This window comes from Heterodontus francisci, chromosome 35 (genome assembly GCF_036365525.1).
Source record: "Heterodontus francisci isolate sHetFra1 chromosome 35, sHetFra1.hap1, whole genome shotgun sequence".
Classification (NCBI taxonomy): Eukaryota; Metazoa; Chordata; class Chondrichthyes; order Heterodontiformes; family Heterodontidae; genus Heterodontus; species Heterodontus francisci.
Genome location: NC_090405.1, coordinates 51,581,501 through 51,595,100, shown reverse-complemented (window position 1 = coordinate 51,595,100; position 13,600 = coordinate 51,581,501). Strand labels below are relative to the sequence as shown.

The 13,600-nt window shown below is 42.8% G+C and overlaps 1 protein-coding gene across 10 annotated transcripts in view; it reads left to right on the top strand.

The window, feature by feature from the left end:
• The window catches only part of ppip5k1a (diphosphoinositol pentakisphosphate kinase 1a), a 142,912-nt gene that overhangs the window by 48,717 nt on the left and 80,595 nt on the right, over nucleotides 1-13,600 (top strand). For all 10 annotated transcript variants that reach the window (XM_068015562.1, XM_068015560.1, XM_068015558.1 and 7 more), the window contains 5 exons: nucleotides 225-326; nucleotides 1,221-1,382; nucleotides 2,132-2,253; nucleotides 4,321-4,422; nucleotides 5,148-5,234. In XM_068015562.1, the coding sequence (XP_067871663.1) occupies nucleotides 225-326; nucleotides 1,221-1,382; nucleotides 2,132-2,253; nucleotides 4,321-4,422; nucleotides 5,148-5,234 (575 nt within the window). The remainder of the gene's footprint in view (nucleotides 1-224; nucleotides 327-1,220; nucleotides 1,383-2,131; nucleotides 2,254-4,320; nucleotides 4,423-5,147; nucleotides 5,235-13,600) is intronic.

The window sequence follows — 13,600 nt, the reverse complement described above, 5'->3', positions numbered from 1 at the left end:
TTGTCTTGATATATCTGAAAGCCTTGTTCCCTGTGTATTATCTGTTTCTTGTTAAGTACCTATTTACCTTGCTATAAGATGCCCTGTATGGAAATCCGCTTCAGAACAGTTCTGAAATACGGCCTCGCTGTATACCTCCAGCATTTATGTTTTGCACACCAGTAGAGCACTCCGGATTGTGTAATGTTATGTCACTTCACATTGTGACTTATCTACTCTTTAAGATTGGAAGTCGGAGCAGTGTGTACTCCCCTGAAAGCACCGTGCGTAAAACTGGATCTTACATCTACGAAGAGTTCATGCCAACAGATGGGACGGATGTAAAGGTGCCATTCACACTTTTGTAAACTGCTGTACATTGTTTGTTCCATGTTGTTCAGGGGAAAGAAAGTCCATGGGAGTTCCCTATTTTTACAGAGAAAGATTTGTTGGTAGTATTTGGTTTTATTAAATATGTAACTTGGACAGAATCCTGCCATGTAAGGTATCCTCATTGCTGAGCACTCTGCTGCCATTAAGGAGTGTCCTGCAGTGGCTCCATTGAAAGCAGTGGGGACTGTGACCTTAAACAAGCCTTAGAGCCAATCTCGGCCACCCCGAAAGCTGGGAAACTATGGTCACTGCTTCAGGTTGTGGAAAAGACACACATCAGCCAGGGGGAAATTACAGCAGTACATACAGGTCAAACCTATCCATTCTGTGGGGCAGATGTGAACAATGGGCAGCTTAGACACGACTACAGCACCATGAAGCCAAGATCAGGCTTCATTTCGTGTTCTTTGAGAAATAAAATGTAAAATAACCTATAACGCAACCCTTCTGTCTACTGTTTTTGTTTGAAAATATATTTAGCATCAAATGCAAAATGATAATCAGCTGCACATTCAGATCTCATAAGGTTGCACACTTCAGAGTCATGATTTTTTTTGGCATTAACCAGGGGATGGGGCATGTAGCTGGGCCTGGGCTCCTGGGCCATCCGATCTTGGCTGTCCGTATTATTGGCTCAGTCACTATTCATATGCCTGGAGAGGACAATAGCGCATTCCTAGCTTCTCTTATTTTTCCTCATTAGTGGAGAAATCCATGGCCAGTAATAGCCTGATGCCTGGCTGATGGTGAGCAGGCAGGGGTTTGAGGGAATATGATCAGTTTTTATACTGGGACAGCAGGTCAGACACGAGCTTGAGCTTTAAACTGTAAAATTCTTTTTACTTTAGGTATACACTGTTGGTCCTGACTATGCTCACGCAGAAGCACGCAAGTCACCAGCTCTAGATGGGAAAGTGGAACGTGACAGTGAAGGAAAAGAGATTCGCTACCCTGTGATGTTAACTGCCATGGAAAAACTAGTTGCTAGGAAAGTCTGTGTAGCTTTTAAGGTTAGTTAGAAGTCCAAGATAAACAAGCAGCATCCAATCAATGATCCAAAAAATGCATGCTGTAGTATTTAGAATGTTTAAAGACGACAAACTACAGTGATATTTTAAAACATTGCCTTTATTGTTACATTTTGTTAATTTTCAAGCTAGTTTACATTGTTGCAGTTGTACATTTTCCTCTTATTACCCCGCCCTTTAAACTGTTACTCCTATTTTACCACCCTACCACTTCCCTCTAGGCTTTCAAATGCTTGGTAAGAATAGCCTTGGTAAGGCTATTCCCCCTCCCCCACCCACAACCCAAACATTTTACCCTTCCAGTTTGTTGACCAGAGCTTTCCCATCACCTTATGAAGCACTTTGAGACCTCTTTCTTATGTGGGAGACATACAGGTTTTCCTTGGTGCCCCTAGGCTGGCTGGGGGACATCAGCCAGGGTTCCCACTCCTGCTCGCTATCCAGTCAGCCCTGCTGGATAATGCGAGTATGCAGGTCGTGGACGCGATCCCATTTGGGCTAAGCTGCAAGGCATCCTGCAACTCGATATCCAGCTGTACTCACTTAAATGAAATACAGAAGACACCTGTCAGCTGTGGAACTATAAACTCCAGCAAGACACCAACCCCTTTGCGAAAGGGAGAAGACTTTGGTCTTCCTAAAGATTTCCTGACTCAGTATTGGGAACTGTGTCTGTCAGATTTCTATTGATGTGGAACAGGCTGTGTTAATATATGTTCTGTATTATGTAGCAAACAGTCTGTGGTTTTGATCTGCTGCGTGCAAATGGACACTCCTATGTTTGTGACGTCAATGGATTTAGCTTTGTGAAAAACTCCATGAAATACTATGACGACTGTGCGAAAATCCTCGGGTAAGCATCAGATAAATGTACTTTTAAGCATCACTCTGCATTAAAGAATGTGATTTAAAAATGTAGAAGTGTAACATTTATGTTGAAAGGAACAGGCTAGTTTTACCCCCGAGGAGCGAGTGGTGTAGAGTGGATGAGAGCTAAGTGGGAATTATAACTCGAGCAGTTTGGCAGGGAAGACACCAGGATAGTTACAGGGTCAGACTGGGAATGGCAGAGAAACTGGATTAAATATCAAGGTTGAAATGGGCTGGAATTGAGCAAGTGATTACCCTGGGCTGGGCTTTGCAGAGTGATAGAGTAGGCTGGGACCTGATACAAACATATGAATTAGGAGCAGGAGTAGGCCACTTGGCCCCTCAAGCCTGCCCCGCCATTCAACAAGATCATGGCTGATCTGATTGTTATCTCAACTCCACATTCCTGCTTACCCCTGAAAAACTTAAAGTCTAACTTGCCCAACATGGTATGAGAAAGTTTTATTTAAAAGGGAAGAAAAGTTACAAATAGGAAGCTAAAAATAAATGTAACAAATTTTAAAACAAAAAGTTCGCATACATTGTGAAAATCATCGTGTCCCATAATTAGCATGAGCCAGTTATTGGCATCAGGTCCATGATGTCCAGTAATTAGCAGAGTTAACGTTTCAGGTCATTGACCTTTCATCAGAACTCTCATTTATCAGTCTGCTTCTCTCTCCACAGATGTTGTCAGACCTGCTGAGTATTTCCAGCATTTCTTGTGTTTATTTCAGATTTCCAGCATCTGCAGTATTTTGCTTTTATATTATTGTCCAGTAATTAGAATTGACCAGTCTTCGGATCTGGCCCAAGATGTCCCATAGTTAACGAGGAGCAGTAAATTACTTTAAAGGCTCAGTTCAACGTTATACTGATGTACAATATTACAGACGTGAGACTTTTTATATACATAATGTGTGTAATAGCCCACATATGGATATATGCCTCTTATTGATTGTTTCCTTCTCAAGAGAATGTATATCATCCGAAATTTAGACTGCCGTAGTCACCCTCTGCATTTGTAATGTCATAGAGAGATACAGCACTGAAACAGGCCCTTCGGCCCACCAAGTCTGTGCCGACCATCAACCACCCATTTATACTAATCCTACATTAATCCCATATTTCCTACCACATCCCCACCTTCCCTCAATTCTCCTACCACCTACCTACGGTAGGGGCAATTTACAATGGCCAACTTACCTATCAACCTGCAAATCTTTGGCTGTGGGAGGAAACTGGAGCACTGGGCGGAAACCCACGCAGTCACAGGGAGAATTTGCAAACTCCGCACGGGCAGTACCCAGAACCGAACCCGGGTCGCTGGAGCTGTGAGGCTGCGGTGCTAACGACTGTGTCGCCCAATGTCTTGTCCAGCATCTCAGGTGTGACATCCCTTGTCTGCTGCACAGGGAATGCATTGTCTTAGTATCTCCTGCTGCCATTAAAAACATAGTACTTACATGCTACCATTTTAAAAAGTTATTTATATGGCTATTTGATATAACAGGTAAATTATTTAAAAATGACTTGGCGTATGAGTTCTTGTTTAGTTTCCTCTCTTATGCCTCAGGATTTGAACTCCAGACATTTGAACTTGGAGAGTAAGGTTAAGCCTTCAGCTCACTCTGCTGCCTGATTGTCTTGTAATGTAAACCAACTTTTTAATTTCTTCATTTAGTTTTAGTATTGAACTGTGCTATGTTGATGTGCAATGATACTACTGAAGGATATGAGAGGGTATTAATGCTGACAAAGGAGATATTTAACTTATAATTTGATGAACAGATGATGAGCAATGCTGGAAATGTGGAAATACACAGCGAGTCCATCAGTGTCAGCATGATGGGTTGATGTTTCAGAAGGAGCCCTTGGGTTGGAATTCTGTTTGCAACTTGAAACCTGAACCAGCCTTCTCTCTCTTCAGATGCTGAGGGAGAACTGTTTTCTGTTGGTTTACACATTTATTTTAGGATTTATAAACTCAGTACATATCGTATCACTATCGAGAAGAAATCCGATTGAATTGAGTTGTGTTTCTTTACAGTAATATAATCATGCGGGAGCTTGCCCCTCAGCTGCAGATACCATGGTCCATACCCACAGAAGCTGAAGATATTCCCATTGTTCCAACCACCTCGGGCACGATGTAAGTTAAAGTTGTCCACATCAGCAAATGCTAAGAGGGAGATTTCTCATCAGAAAGAGTGAGATCACAGGGATATTCAAACATATAAGGCTGTGCTTAATCTTCAGAGTAAAATATCTTTTTTTAAAAAAAAAAGATTGGTACCAGGAATGTGGGACTTCAGTTATGCGAACAGCCTGCAGAAGCAGGGGTTGTTCTCCTTAGAACAGAGAGGGTTAAGGGGAGATATAATAGAGGTGTTCAAAATCATGAATGTTTTGATAGCGTAAATAATAAGAAACTACTTCCAGTGGTAGGAGGGTCAGTAACTAGAGCACGGAGATTTAATTTGATTGGTAAAAGAACCAGAGGTGACGACAGGAAGCATTTTTTTAATCAGAGAGTTGCTATGATCTAGAAATAGTTGCTTGAAAGGGCGGTGGAAGTGGATTCAGTAGTATCTTTCAGAAGGGAATTGGATAAATACTTGAAGAGAAAATATTTGCAGGGCTATGGGGAAAGAGCAGGGGGAGTGGGGTTAATTGGACAGCTCTACCTAAGAAGCAGGCATAGGCACAATGAGCTAAATGGCCTCTTTCTATACTACTGCATTCTGTAATTCTAGGATCTTGCATTACATTTTCATATCTAAAAATATTTAACTCATTTGATGAATCTGTATTCTGCCAAGGTTTTTCTTTTTATTTTTTGATTTAAGTAAACCCATTCTGCTGTATGTTTTACAGGATGGAGCTGCGTTGTGTGATCGCAATCATTCGACATGGTGATCGAACTCCCAAACAGAAGATGAAGATGGAAGTCATGCATCCAAAGTTAGTGAAGATCTACTCCAATTGCAAGGGGTGTGAGGAATTATTGGAGGAGGGGGAATGGCAGGTTACTCAAGGGCGACTTGTGTCGTCAACTTATCTCTGTCCAGTCGGTGATCCTCAACGCATTCCTTTCCTATCTGTAACTTGGTGGATAGCATTCTTGCATGTGAGTCAGAAGGTTATGGGTTCAAGACTCATTCCAGAGACTTGAGCACATAATCCAGACTGATGCTCCCAGTGCAGTACTGGGGGAGTGCTGCACAGTCAGTGGTACTGTTTTTTGGATGAGATGTTAAATTGAGGTCCCATCTATCCTCTTGAGTGGCCATAAAAGATCCCATGGCACTATTTCAAAAGAGATTTTCTCTGTGACCTGGCCAATATTTATCCCTCAACCAACATCACTACCTGGGCATTATCTAATTGCTGTTTGTGAGACCTTGCTGTGTGCAAATTGGATGCTGCATTTCCCACATCGCATCACTTCAAAGAGTACTTCATTGGCTGTAAAGAGCTTTGGGATGACCGGTGGTTGTGAAAGGCACTACATAAATACAAGTTCATTTTTAATTTTGTTTTATTTTCTCTCAATTCATTGGAGGCATTTGATGCTCCATGACAACAGCTAATTTTCCAGATGCCGCAATTGGTTAATGCTTCCATTAAATTTACATTTTCTGCCACTTTCACATCATGTGATTAAAAGTCGTATATTATCTGCACATTAATGTGGTTGAATCTTGGCTGGAGTCAGACCTACTAGCTGCTGAGATTTCATTCTCTAGTGTGATGCACATCAGTGCCTCAATGCTTACAGGCGCGTGTTTGGTGCAACTGTATGTCAGATTATATATTTACTTTAAGAGTGGCCAGATTATAGTGGCTGCATACATTGAATAATTTCTGATAAGTATATGCAGGGCATAATGTTTAGTCGTTTCCTGTCTGAATGGTGATCTTTCGAGACTTTGACGATACTGCAGCTCCTGGTGTGTACAAGCAATTAGGCCTGACCACAGTATTGAGGTGCAGTGAAGAATGCTGCCCCAGCTTCTGTCAACTGCTGCTTCAATCCAATGTGCACAGCTGTTCAATGTTTAGTTCCCAGCAATAATGCTTGTCGTTTTCTCCTTACAATAAAAGCGGTTTAGTTGGAACTTTTCCTAGTGACAGACATTACTGTGAAGTAATCCAAGAATCACCTTTTGCTACCAGGTGATAACCAGGCAAAGTGATTTGCCGCAGTGAGACATCCCAAGAATTTCCACTTGTGCATTTTGCTGCCCAGGTGCAACAACAGCGTGCATTTATATAGCGCCTGTAATGTAGTAAAACGTCTCCAGGCAAAATTTGACAGTGAGCCACATAAGGAGATGTTAGGACAGGTGACCTAATGCTTCGTAAAAGAATTGGGTTTTAAGGAGTATCTTAAAAGAGGAGAGAGGTAGAGAGGAGGGGAGAGAATTCCTGAGTTTGGGGCCTAGATGGCTGAAAGCACAGCCACCAATGGTGGAGTGATGAAATTTAGGAATGGGCAAGAGGCTAGAAATGGAGGAATGCATAGATCTCCTGGTTGTAGAACTGGAGGAGGTTACATAAGTATTCTGTGAAAGGCACTGCCTTCTGAGCAATGATGAGTGTCAACTGTGGCTCGGTTGGTAATACTTTCATCTCTGAGTCAGAAGGTTGTGCATAAGAACCAAATTGCAAAGCTTTGCACAATCTAGGCTTATGCTGCTGGTCAATGTTTAAGCTCCAGATGAGTCATGAAGATCGAAGCCCCCATCTAACTATTCTGCCTGTTAGGATGGATGCTGAGATCCTGTAGCACTATGCAAAGAGGTGTCTTGGGCAACATTCTTCCCTTAATCTAGACAACAAAAAAGTGAGTTCATTTAAGGTATGCTGTGTTGTGGTTATGATACTGCACTAGTCGTGAATGAAAACCCCACCATGGCAATTGTGAAATTTAATTCAATAAATCTGGTAGAACCGGGAAAAATGACCCAAAAAAATTGTCAAACCCCAACTTATTCATTCATGCCTTTCAGGGAAGCGAACCTGTTACCCCTACCAGCCTGGCCTTCATGTGACCATAGTCTGCACTACATGGTTGACTTCTAATGCCCTCTACAGTGGCCAAGCAAGCTACAGCAAAGCACATTCAGGGTACAGCCCTGCCCCAGCATCCCCGATATCCCAATAACAATATAGATAAAATCTTACTGCTATTAGTGAGATCTTGATGTATACAAAATGAAGGCTAAGAATTGACCTACAATAACAATGATCTGATGAGACTGTGCAATTTGAATTTTTTTTAACTAGTCACAAAGTCAGAATACTATCGACAGCAAGGTTGAAATATACAGGAAACTATAATTCTGTAATCGTAGCATATTCAATATTGTCAGTATCCATGGGAGCTATGAAATCTGGTGAAAAGACATACAATCATTCTGAAGTAAGGAAGGTTCATAGATCAATACAGATAAGTTCATTGTCTTTCACATTAAAAGAAAGCGTATAACTAGTGGTCGTGAACTATCTAAGGCAGAGGATGTAAGTGATATGGGAGTGATAGCAGACATTGGCCATATCCGTTCAGTTCAGAGCAGCAAAGCAAGCTGAATGCTGAGCTCTGTTGCTACCTTGTTGAAGCTTTATAGTGTTCCAATTAGATTGTACATGACCATTGTATTCAGTTCTGGTCACCAAACAACAGTAATTTGCATTTATGTAGCACCTTTAAAGTAGTAAACTGTCCCACGATCCTTCGCAGGAGCATAATCAGACAAAATTTGATGCAGAGCTACGCAAGGAGATATTAGGACAGGTGACCGAAAGCTTGGCCAAAGAGATAGATTTTAAGGACACTCTTAGGGGATGGAGAGGTATAGGGAGGAAAGTCCAGAGCATGGGGCCTTAACAGCCCTTGAAATCGGGGGCGCACAGGAGACCAAGGCACAAGGGAAACATCTGCATGTGCTGAGGACTGGCAGTGGATGTAGAAGTGTACCCCAGCATGAGTGAGCACCTTCAGGCAACTGGTGTTGATAGGAACTGGTCCCTGGCGGGGAATGTGTTATAAGAGATGGATGAAAATTTGGGCTCTTCAGTCTTTTATAAAAAAAAAAGGGACCTTGTTGAGATTTACAGTTTACTAAGAGGAATGGTAAAAATTTAACCCTGAGCACTATTCCTTTTTTTTATTTTCAAAATATACTTTATTCGTAAAAAAACTGGAAAAAAAAAAATTACAAAACTGTTCAAAACAGCACCAAGTCAACAATACAAAGAGTGCAAAGGAGATCAGTTTCCTTCAATACAGGAGTGAGTTGCCTCACAACCCTTCTGTTTTATTTTACCTGCCATGTACTTTTTGAAGCAAACAAATATTTTCTGGAATAAAAACAAGAAATGCTGGAACCACTCAGCAGGTCTGGCAGCATCTGTGAAAAGAGAAGCAGAGTTAACGTTTCGGGTCAGTGACCCTTCTTCGGACCTGACAAATATTAGAAAAGTCACAGGTGAAAAGCAAGTGAGGTGGGGGTGGAGCAAGCGATAACAAAGGAGGAGTAGATTGGACCAGGCCACATAGCTGACCAAAAGGTCATGGAGCAAAGGCAAACAATATGTTAATGGTGTGTTGAAAGACAAAGCATCAGTACAGATTAGGTGTTAATGCACTGAATATTGAACAGCAGCAAGTGCAAACCTGAAAAAAAACCAGTGGGTGAGCAAACTGAACAAACTAAGATGAAATGAAATAAATGCAAAAAAAGATTGTAAAAAATGTAAAAAAAGGAAGAAAAAAATAACTAAAAATGAAAGTAAAATGGGGGGGCTGTCATGCTCTGAAATTATTGAACTCAATGTTCAGTCCGGCAGGCTGTAGTGTGCCTAATCGGTAGATGAGATGCTGTTCCTCGAGCTTGCGTTGATGTTCACTGGAACACTGCAGCAATCCCAGGACAGAGCTGTGAGCATGAGAGCAGGGGGGAGTGTTGAAATGGCAAGCAACCAGAAGCTCAGGGTCCTGCTTGCGGACTGAGCGGAGATGTTCCGCAAAGCGGTCACCCAGTCTGCGCTTGGTCTCCCCAATGTAGAGGAGACCACACTGTGAGCAGCGAATACAGTATACTACATTGAAAGAAGTACAAGTAAATCGCTGCTTCACCTGAAAGGAGTGTTTGGGGCCTGGGATAGTGAGGAGAGAGGAAGTAAATGGGCAGGTATTACACCTCCTGCGATTGCAGGGGAAGGTGCCATGGGACGGGGACGAGGTGGTGGGGGTAATGGAGGAGTGGACCAGGATGTCGCGGAGGGAACGATCCCTTCGGAATGCTGACGGGAAGGGAGGGGAAGATGCATTTGGTAGTGGGATCACGCTGGATGTGGCGGAAATGGCGGAGGATGATCCTTTGGATATGGAGGCTGATGGGGTGGAAAGTGAGGACAAGGGGAACCCTGTCACGGTTCTGGGAGGGAGGGGAAGAGTTGAGGGTAGAGGTGCGGGGAATGGGCCGGACACGGTTGAGAGCCCTGTCAACCACAGTGGGGGGAAATCCTCGGTTGAGGATAAAGGAGGTCCTATCAGAAGCACCGTCATGGAAGGTAGCATCATCAGAGCAGATGCGTCGGAGACGGAGAAACTGGGAGAATGGAATGGAGTCCTTACAGGAGGTAGGGTGTGAAGAAGTGTAGTCGAGGTAGCTGTGGGAGTCGGTGGGCTTATAATGGATATTAGTAGACAACCTATCCCCAGAGATGGAGACAGAAAAGTCGAGGAAGGGAAGTGTCAGAGATGGACCATGTAAAGGTGAGAGAAGGGTGGAAATTGGAAGCAAAGTTGATTAAAGTTTTCCAGTTCGGGGCGGGAGCAGGAAATGGCACCGATACAGTCATCAATGTACCGGAAAAAGAGATGGGGGAGGGGGCTTGAGTAGGACTGGAACAAAGAATGCTCGACATAGCCCACAAAAAGACAGGCATAACTAGGACCCGTGCGGGTACCCATAGCAACACTGTTTACTTGAAGGAAGTGAGTGGAGTTGAAGGCGAAGTTGTTCAATGTGAGAACAGGTTCAGCCAGGCGGAGGAGGGTGGTGGTGGTGGATGGGGACTGGTTGGGCCTCTGTTCCAGGAAGAAGCGGAGAGCCCTCAAACCATCCTGGTGGGGGTTGGAGGTGTAGAGAGAAATATTTTCTGGATACAGCCCGAGGGGTTTTCCATGGATCCAGCCCCTCAGTTCACCTTGGTGGGGGTACTTTACACAGTGGTCTTTCCCCATTCAGCCTTTGCAACAGCTGCCCCAAGCTTTAGTGTGTCCCTCAGCACGTAGTCCTGAACCTTGGAATGTGCCAGTCTGCAATATTCGGTTGTGGACAACTCTTTGCGCTGGAAGACCAGCAAGGTTCGGGCAGACCAAAGGGCGTCTTTCACCGAATTGGCAGTTGCTATTAAATAACAAATGCAGGATGTGAGCCTAGTGACAAAACTGCCAGAAGGCAAATTCAGCATTGATATCAGGAAGCACTTCAGACACAGGGTGACCAGAGCCTGGGATGGAATAGAGAAAAAAAAACTCTGTTAGGAGAATTGTAGATGGGTTACTATTGTTACGACCAAGGCGGGAGTAATGCACTATTAATTCAGTCCCACTAATCTACAGGTCATAGCATATCAAATAAAGTCTCCCATCTACTCAAGACTAGCCAAATTAAACACTAATTTTCCCCCAGAATAAAACACATCAAACCAGGTTTCTTTAAACAACAATGTTAACTATTTATTAGAAAAGAAATAATAGGTCTTAACTACTAACAAGATAAATCTTTATATATGAGAAAACTGCTTAATCCCTTAACCCTCATGCGCACACATACATTCAAAGAGAAACGGTTAACCAGTTTCAAAAGGGTGTTTCTTAGAATAGAAGGAATAATAAAAAAAAAAATTGAGGTTCAAGCTCTGGTAGGATGTTTTCGGTACAGTGAGGTGTACCAGAGTCGAATAGTCAGACGCCACTTGAACTTTCTCCAGGCAAGGGTGATGAACAGTCTGTGATGGGTAGATGTTCACAGAAATTTAACTGCAGCAGGCGTCACATAGGTCTTCCATCAGGGGTGTAGCAACTGATGTGTTTGGGTTTTGAAGCAGCAGACTAGCAGTAGAAGAATTCTTCAGATTTCAGTATTTGTTAGAATGCAGGAGGCAGCAGGAATCTCAGTGGATGCAGAAATTCTTCAGAGACCGGAGGCAACCGCAATCTGCCACCTTTAAAATGCAGGAATCTTTTTCAGGAGATGCAAGTCTCCTTTACAGAAAGAGGTAACACTTTTCTGGGTCTTTTCTCTCTTGCTCCAGAGAGGTCAAGCAAAGATTTCAAATGTCTGCCCTTTGTCCAATTCATAGGCTTTTAAAGGGTCCAAAGTGAAAAAAGGACCTTCCAGAACATGGTCACATGTCAGTACACAGTGTCTCCCCCGGTCAAACCCCTGTGATTTCCTTTAAACTGCTGACCTTCCTATCCTTTTTACAAGTTTTAACTTGCTTTCAAAGCATTGCAGGAATTCCAGTTATTTTTGCAGGTATCTTTCACCGAGCAAAATCCTTTTCAGTTTTCCTTTGTTGAAACACATAGAAGCCCAAGGTTTTAGTACAAAAATAAAACCTTTTGTAACACTATGGAACAATGAGCTGAATGGCGCCTCTGTTTTTGAACTTACCTTTGTGATCCCTTTGTACTAGGAGCAGGTAAACAGAAGTTTACCCAAGGTGACCAGACTGAACAGTGTCCGGCTGCTCCAGGGCCTGAACCAAACCCATTCATGATATTTTTTATGAATAGGTTAACAAAAGGATTTTGCTGCTGACCAAACCAAATAGGAAATGTCTGACACTAAGTTTTGGTAATCCGGCTACAACTCGGCTTAACCTTTGGACCTTGAGTTTACGCTGTGCATATTTAGCGTGGGAACGCTTAATGCAGTCACACAAGAATAGTTGGACAATGTCATTTGAAGGCCTTGGCATCATTATCTGGTGGCTTGTGGGAATTTCTCCAATACAGCTGCTGCTATAAAATAAGAGGGGCTTGTTTTCTACAGCACCATTCACGACCTCAGAACATCTCAAATCATTTTACAGTCAATGAAGTACTTTTGAAGTGCAGTCACTGTTGCAATGTGGGAAAAGCAGCAGCCAATTTCCACACTGCAAGCTCCCACAAACAACAATGTGATAATGACCAGATAATCTGTTTTATAAGTGATGTTGGTTGAGAGATAAATATCAGCCAGGCCACTGGGGAGACCTCCCCACTCTTGGTCGAGATAGTGCCACGGGATCTTTTATATCCACCTGAGAGGGCAGACAGGCCTCAGTTTAACGTCTCATCCGAAAGACAGAACCTCTGACAGTACAAAGCTCCCTCACTGGAGTGTTGGCCTGGATTTTGTGCTCATGTTATTAAAATATAACTTGAACCTACAACCTTCTGGCTCAGAGGCGTGAGTGCTACGCACTGCTGACATTTAAAATCCCTATTATTGCTAAATCATTGCTGCCCCATTTTTGTTTAACTGTCCAATAAAATGGTTCAGAAAAGAGTAAAACTAGGCACTAAACATTTTGGAATGCTGTGTGTATGTACATGTGAAACCAAAATGTTCTTGAACCCATACCTTGCTGTTTGCTGGGATTAAAGCCTCTGTCACAGTCTGAAATCTGGTATAGCACCCTCCAGTGGATTAACAGGCTTTAAGTTAAGCAGCTTGACTTTCTGTGAAACTACCCCTCACATCAGTTGAGTGGCTTACAGCTGCCTATGGAGAAATAGTGGACCTCCATTCGAAGTAGGGACCTAAAAAGACTTGGAAATGTTTGGCTGTCTGTAAAGTCCAAATTTTTTTTTTTTTTGTATCTTGATGCGTGTTTCTCTAGAAGGTTGAGCTGTGCAGAATGACTTGCTATACTAGGGCACTCCAGCATCAAAAATAAATACCTCCCAGGGCCCTCTTTATAGAGTCATAGAGAAAGTAAACCAGAAACAATACTTTCAGCTACACTCGAGCAGCACAGCAAGAGGGCACGGTGTCAAAGTCAGGAAGGGCAAGTCTGGGATGACATTTGGGAAATATTTCTATAAACAGAGGGTGATCAACAGTGAAATGGATTTGGCAGCAAGAGTGGGTAAGACAGGACATGAGAAGTGACTAGATGCAGAGATGGCATTCTGCAAGAATAAAGTTAAATGGGCTGAAGCGCCTTCATTTAAATCTATTTTGTGAATTAAAGGCCTGTGAAATTGTGAGACTCTTGGCGAGCAATTAGTTAGCTACTAACGTCCAGGCATTTTGCTG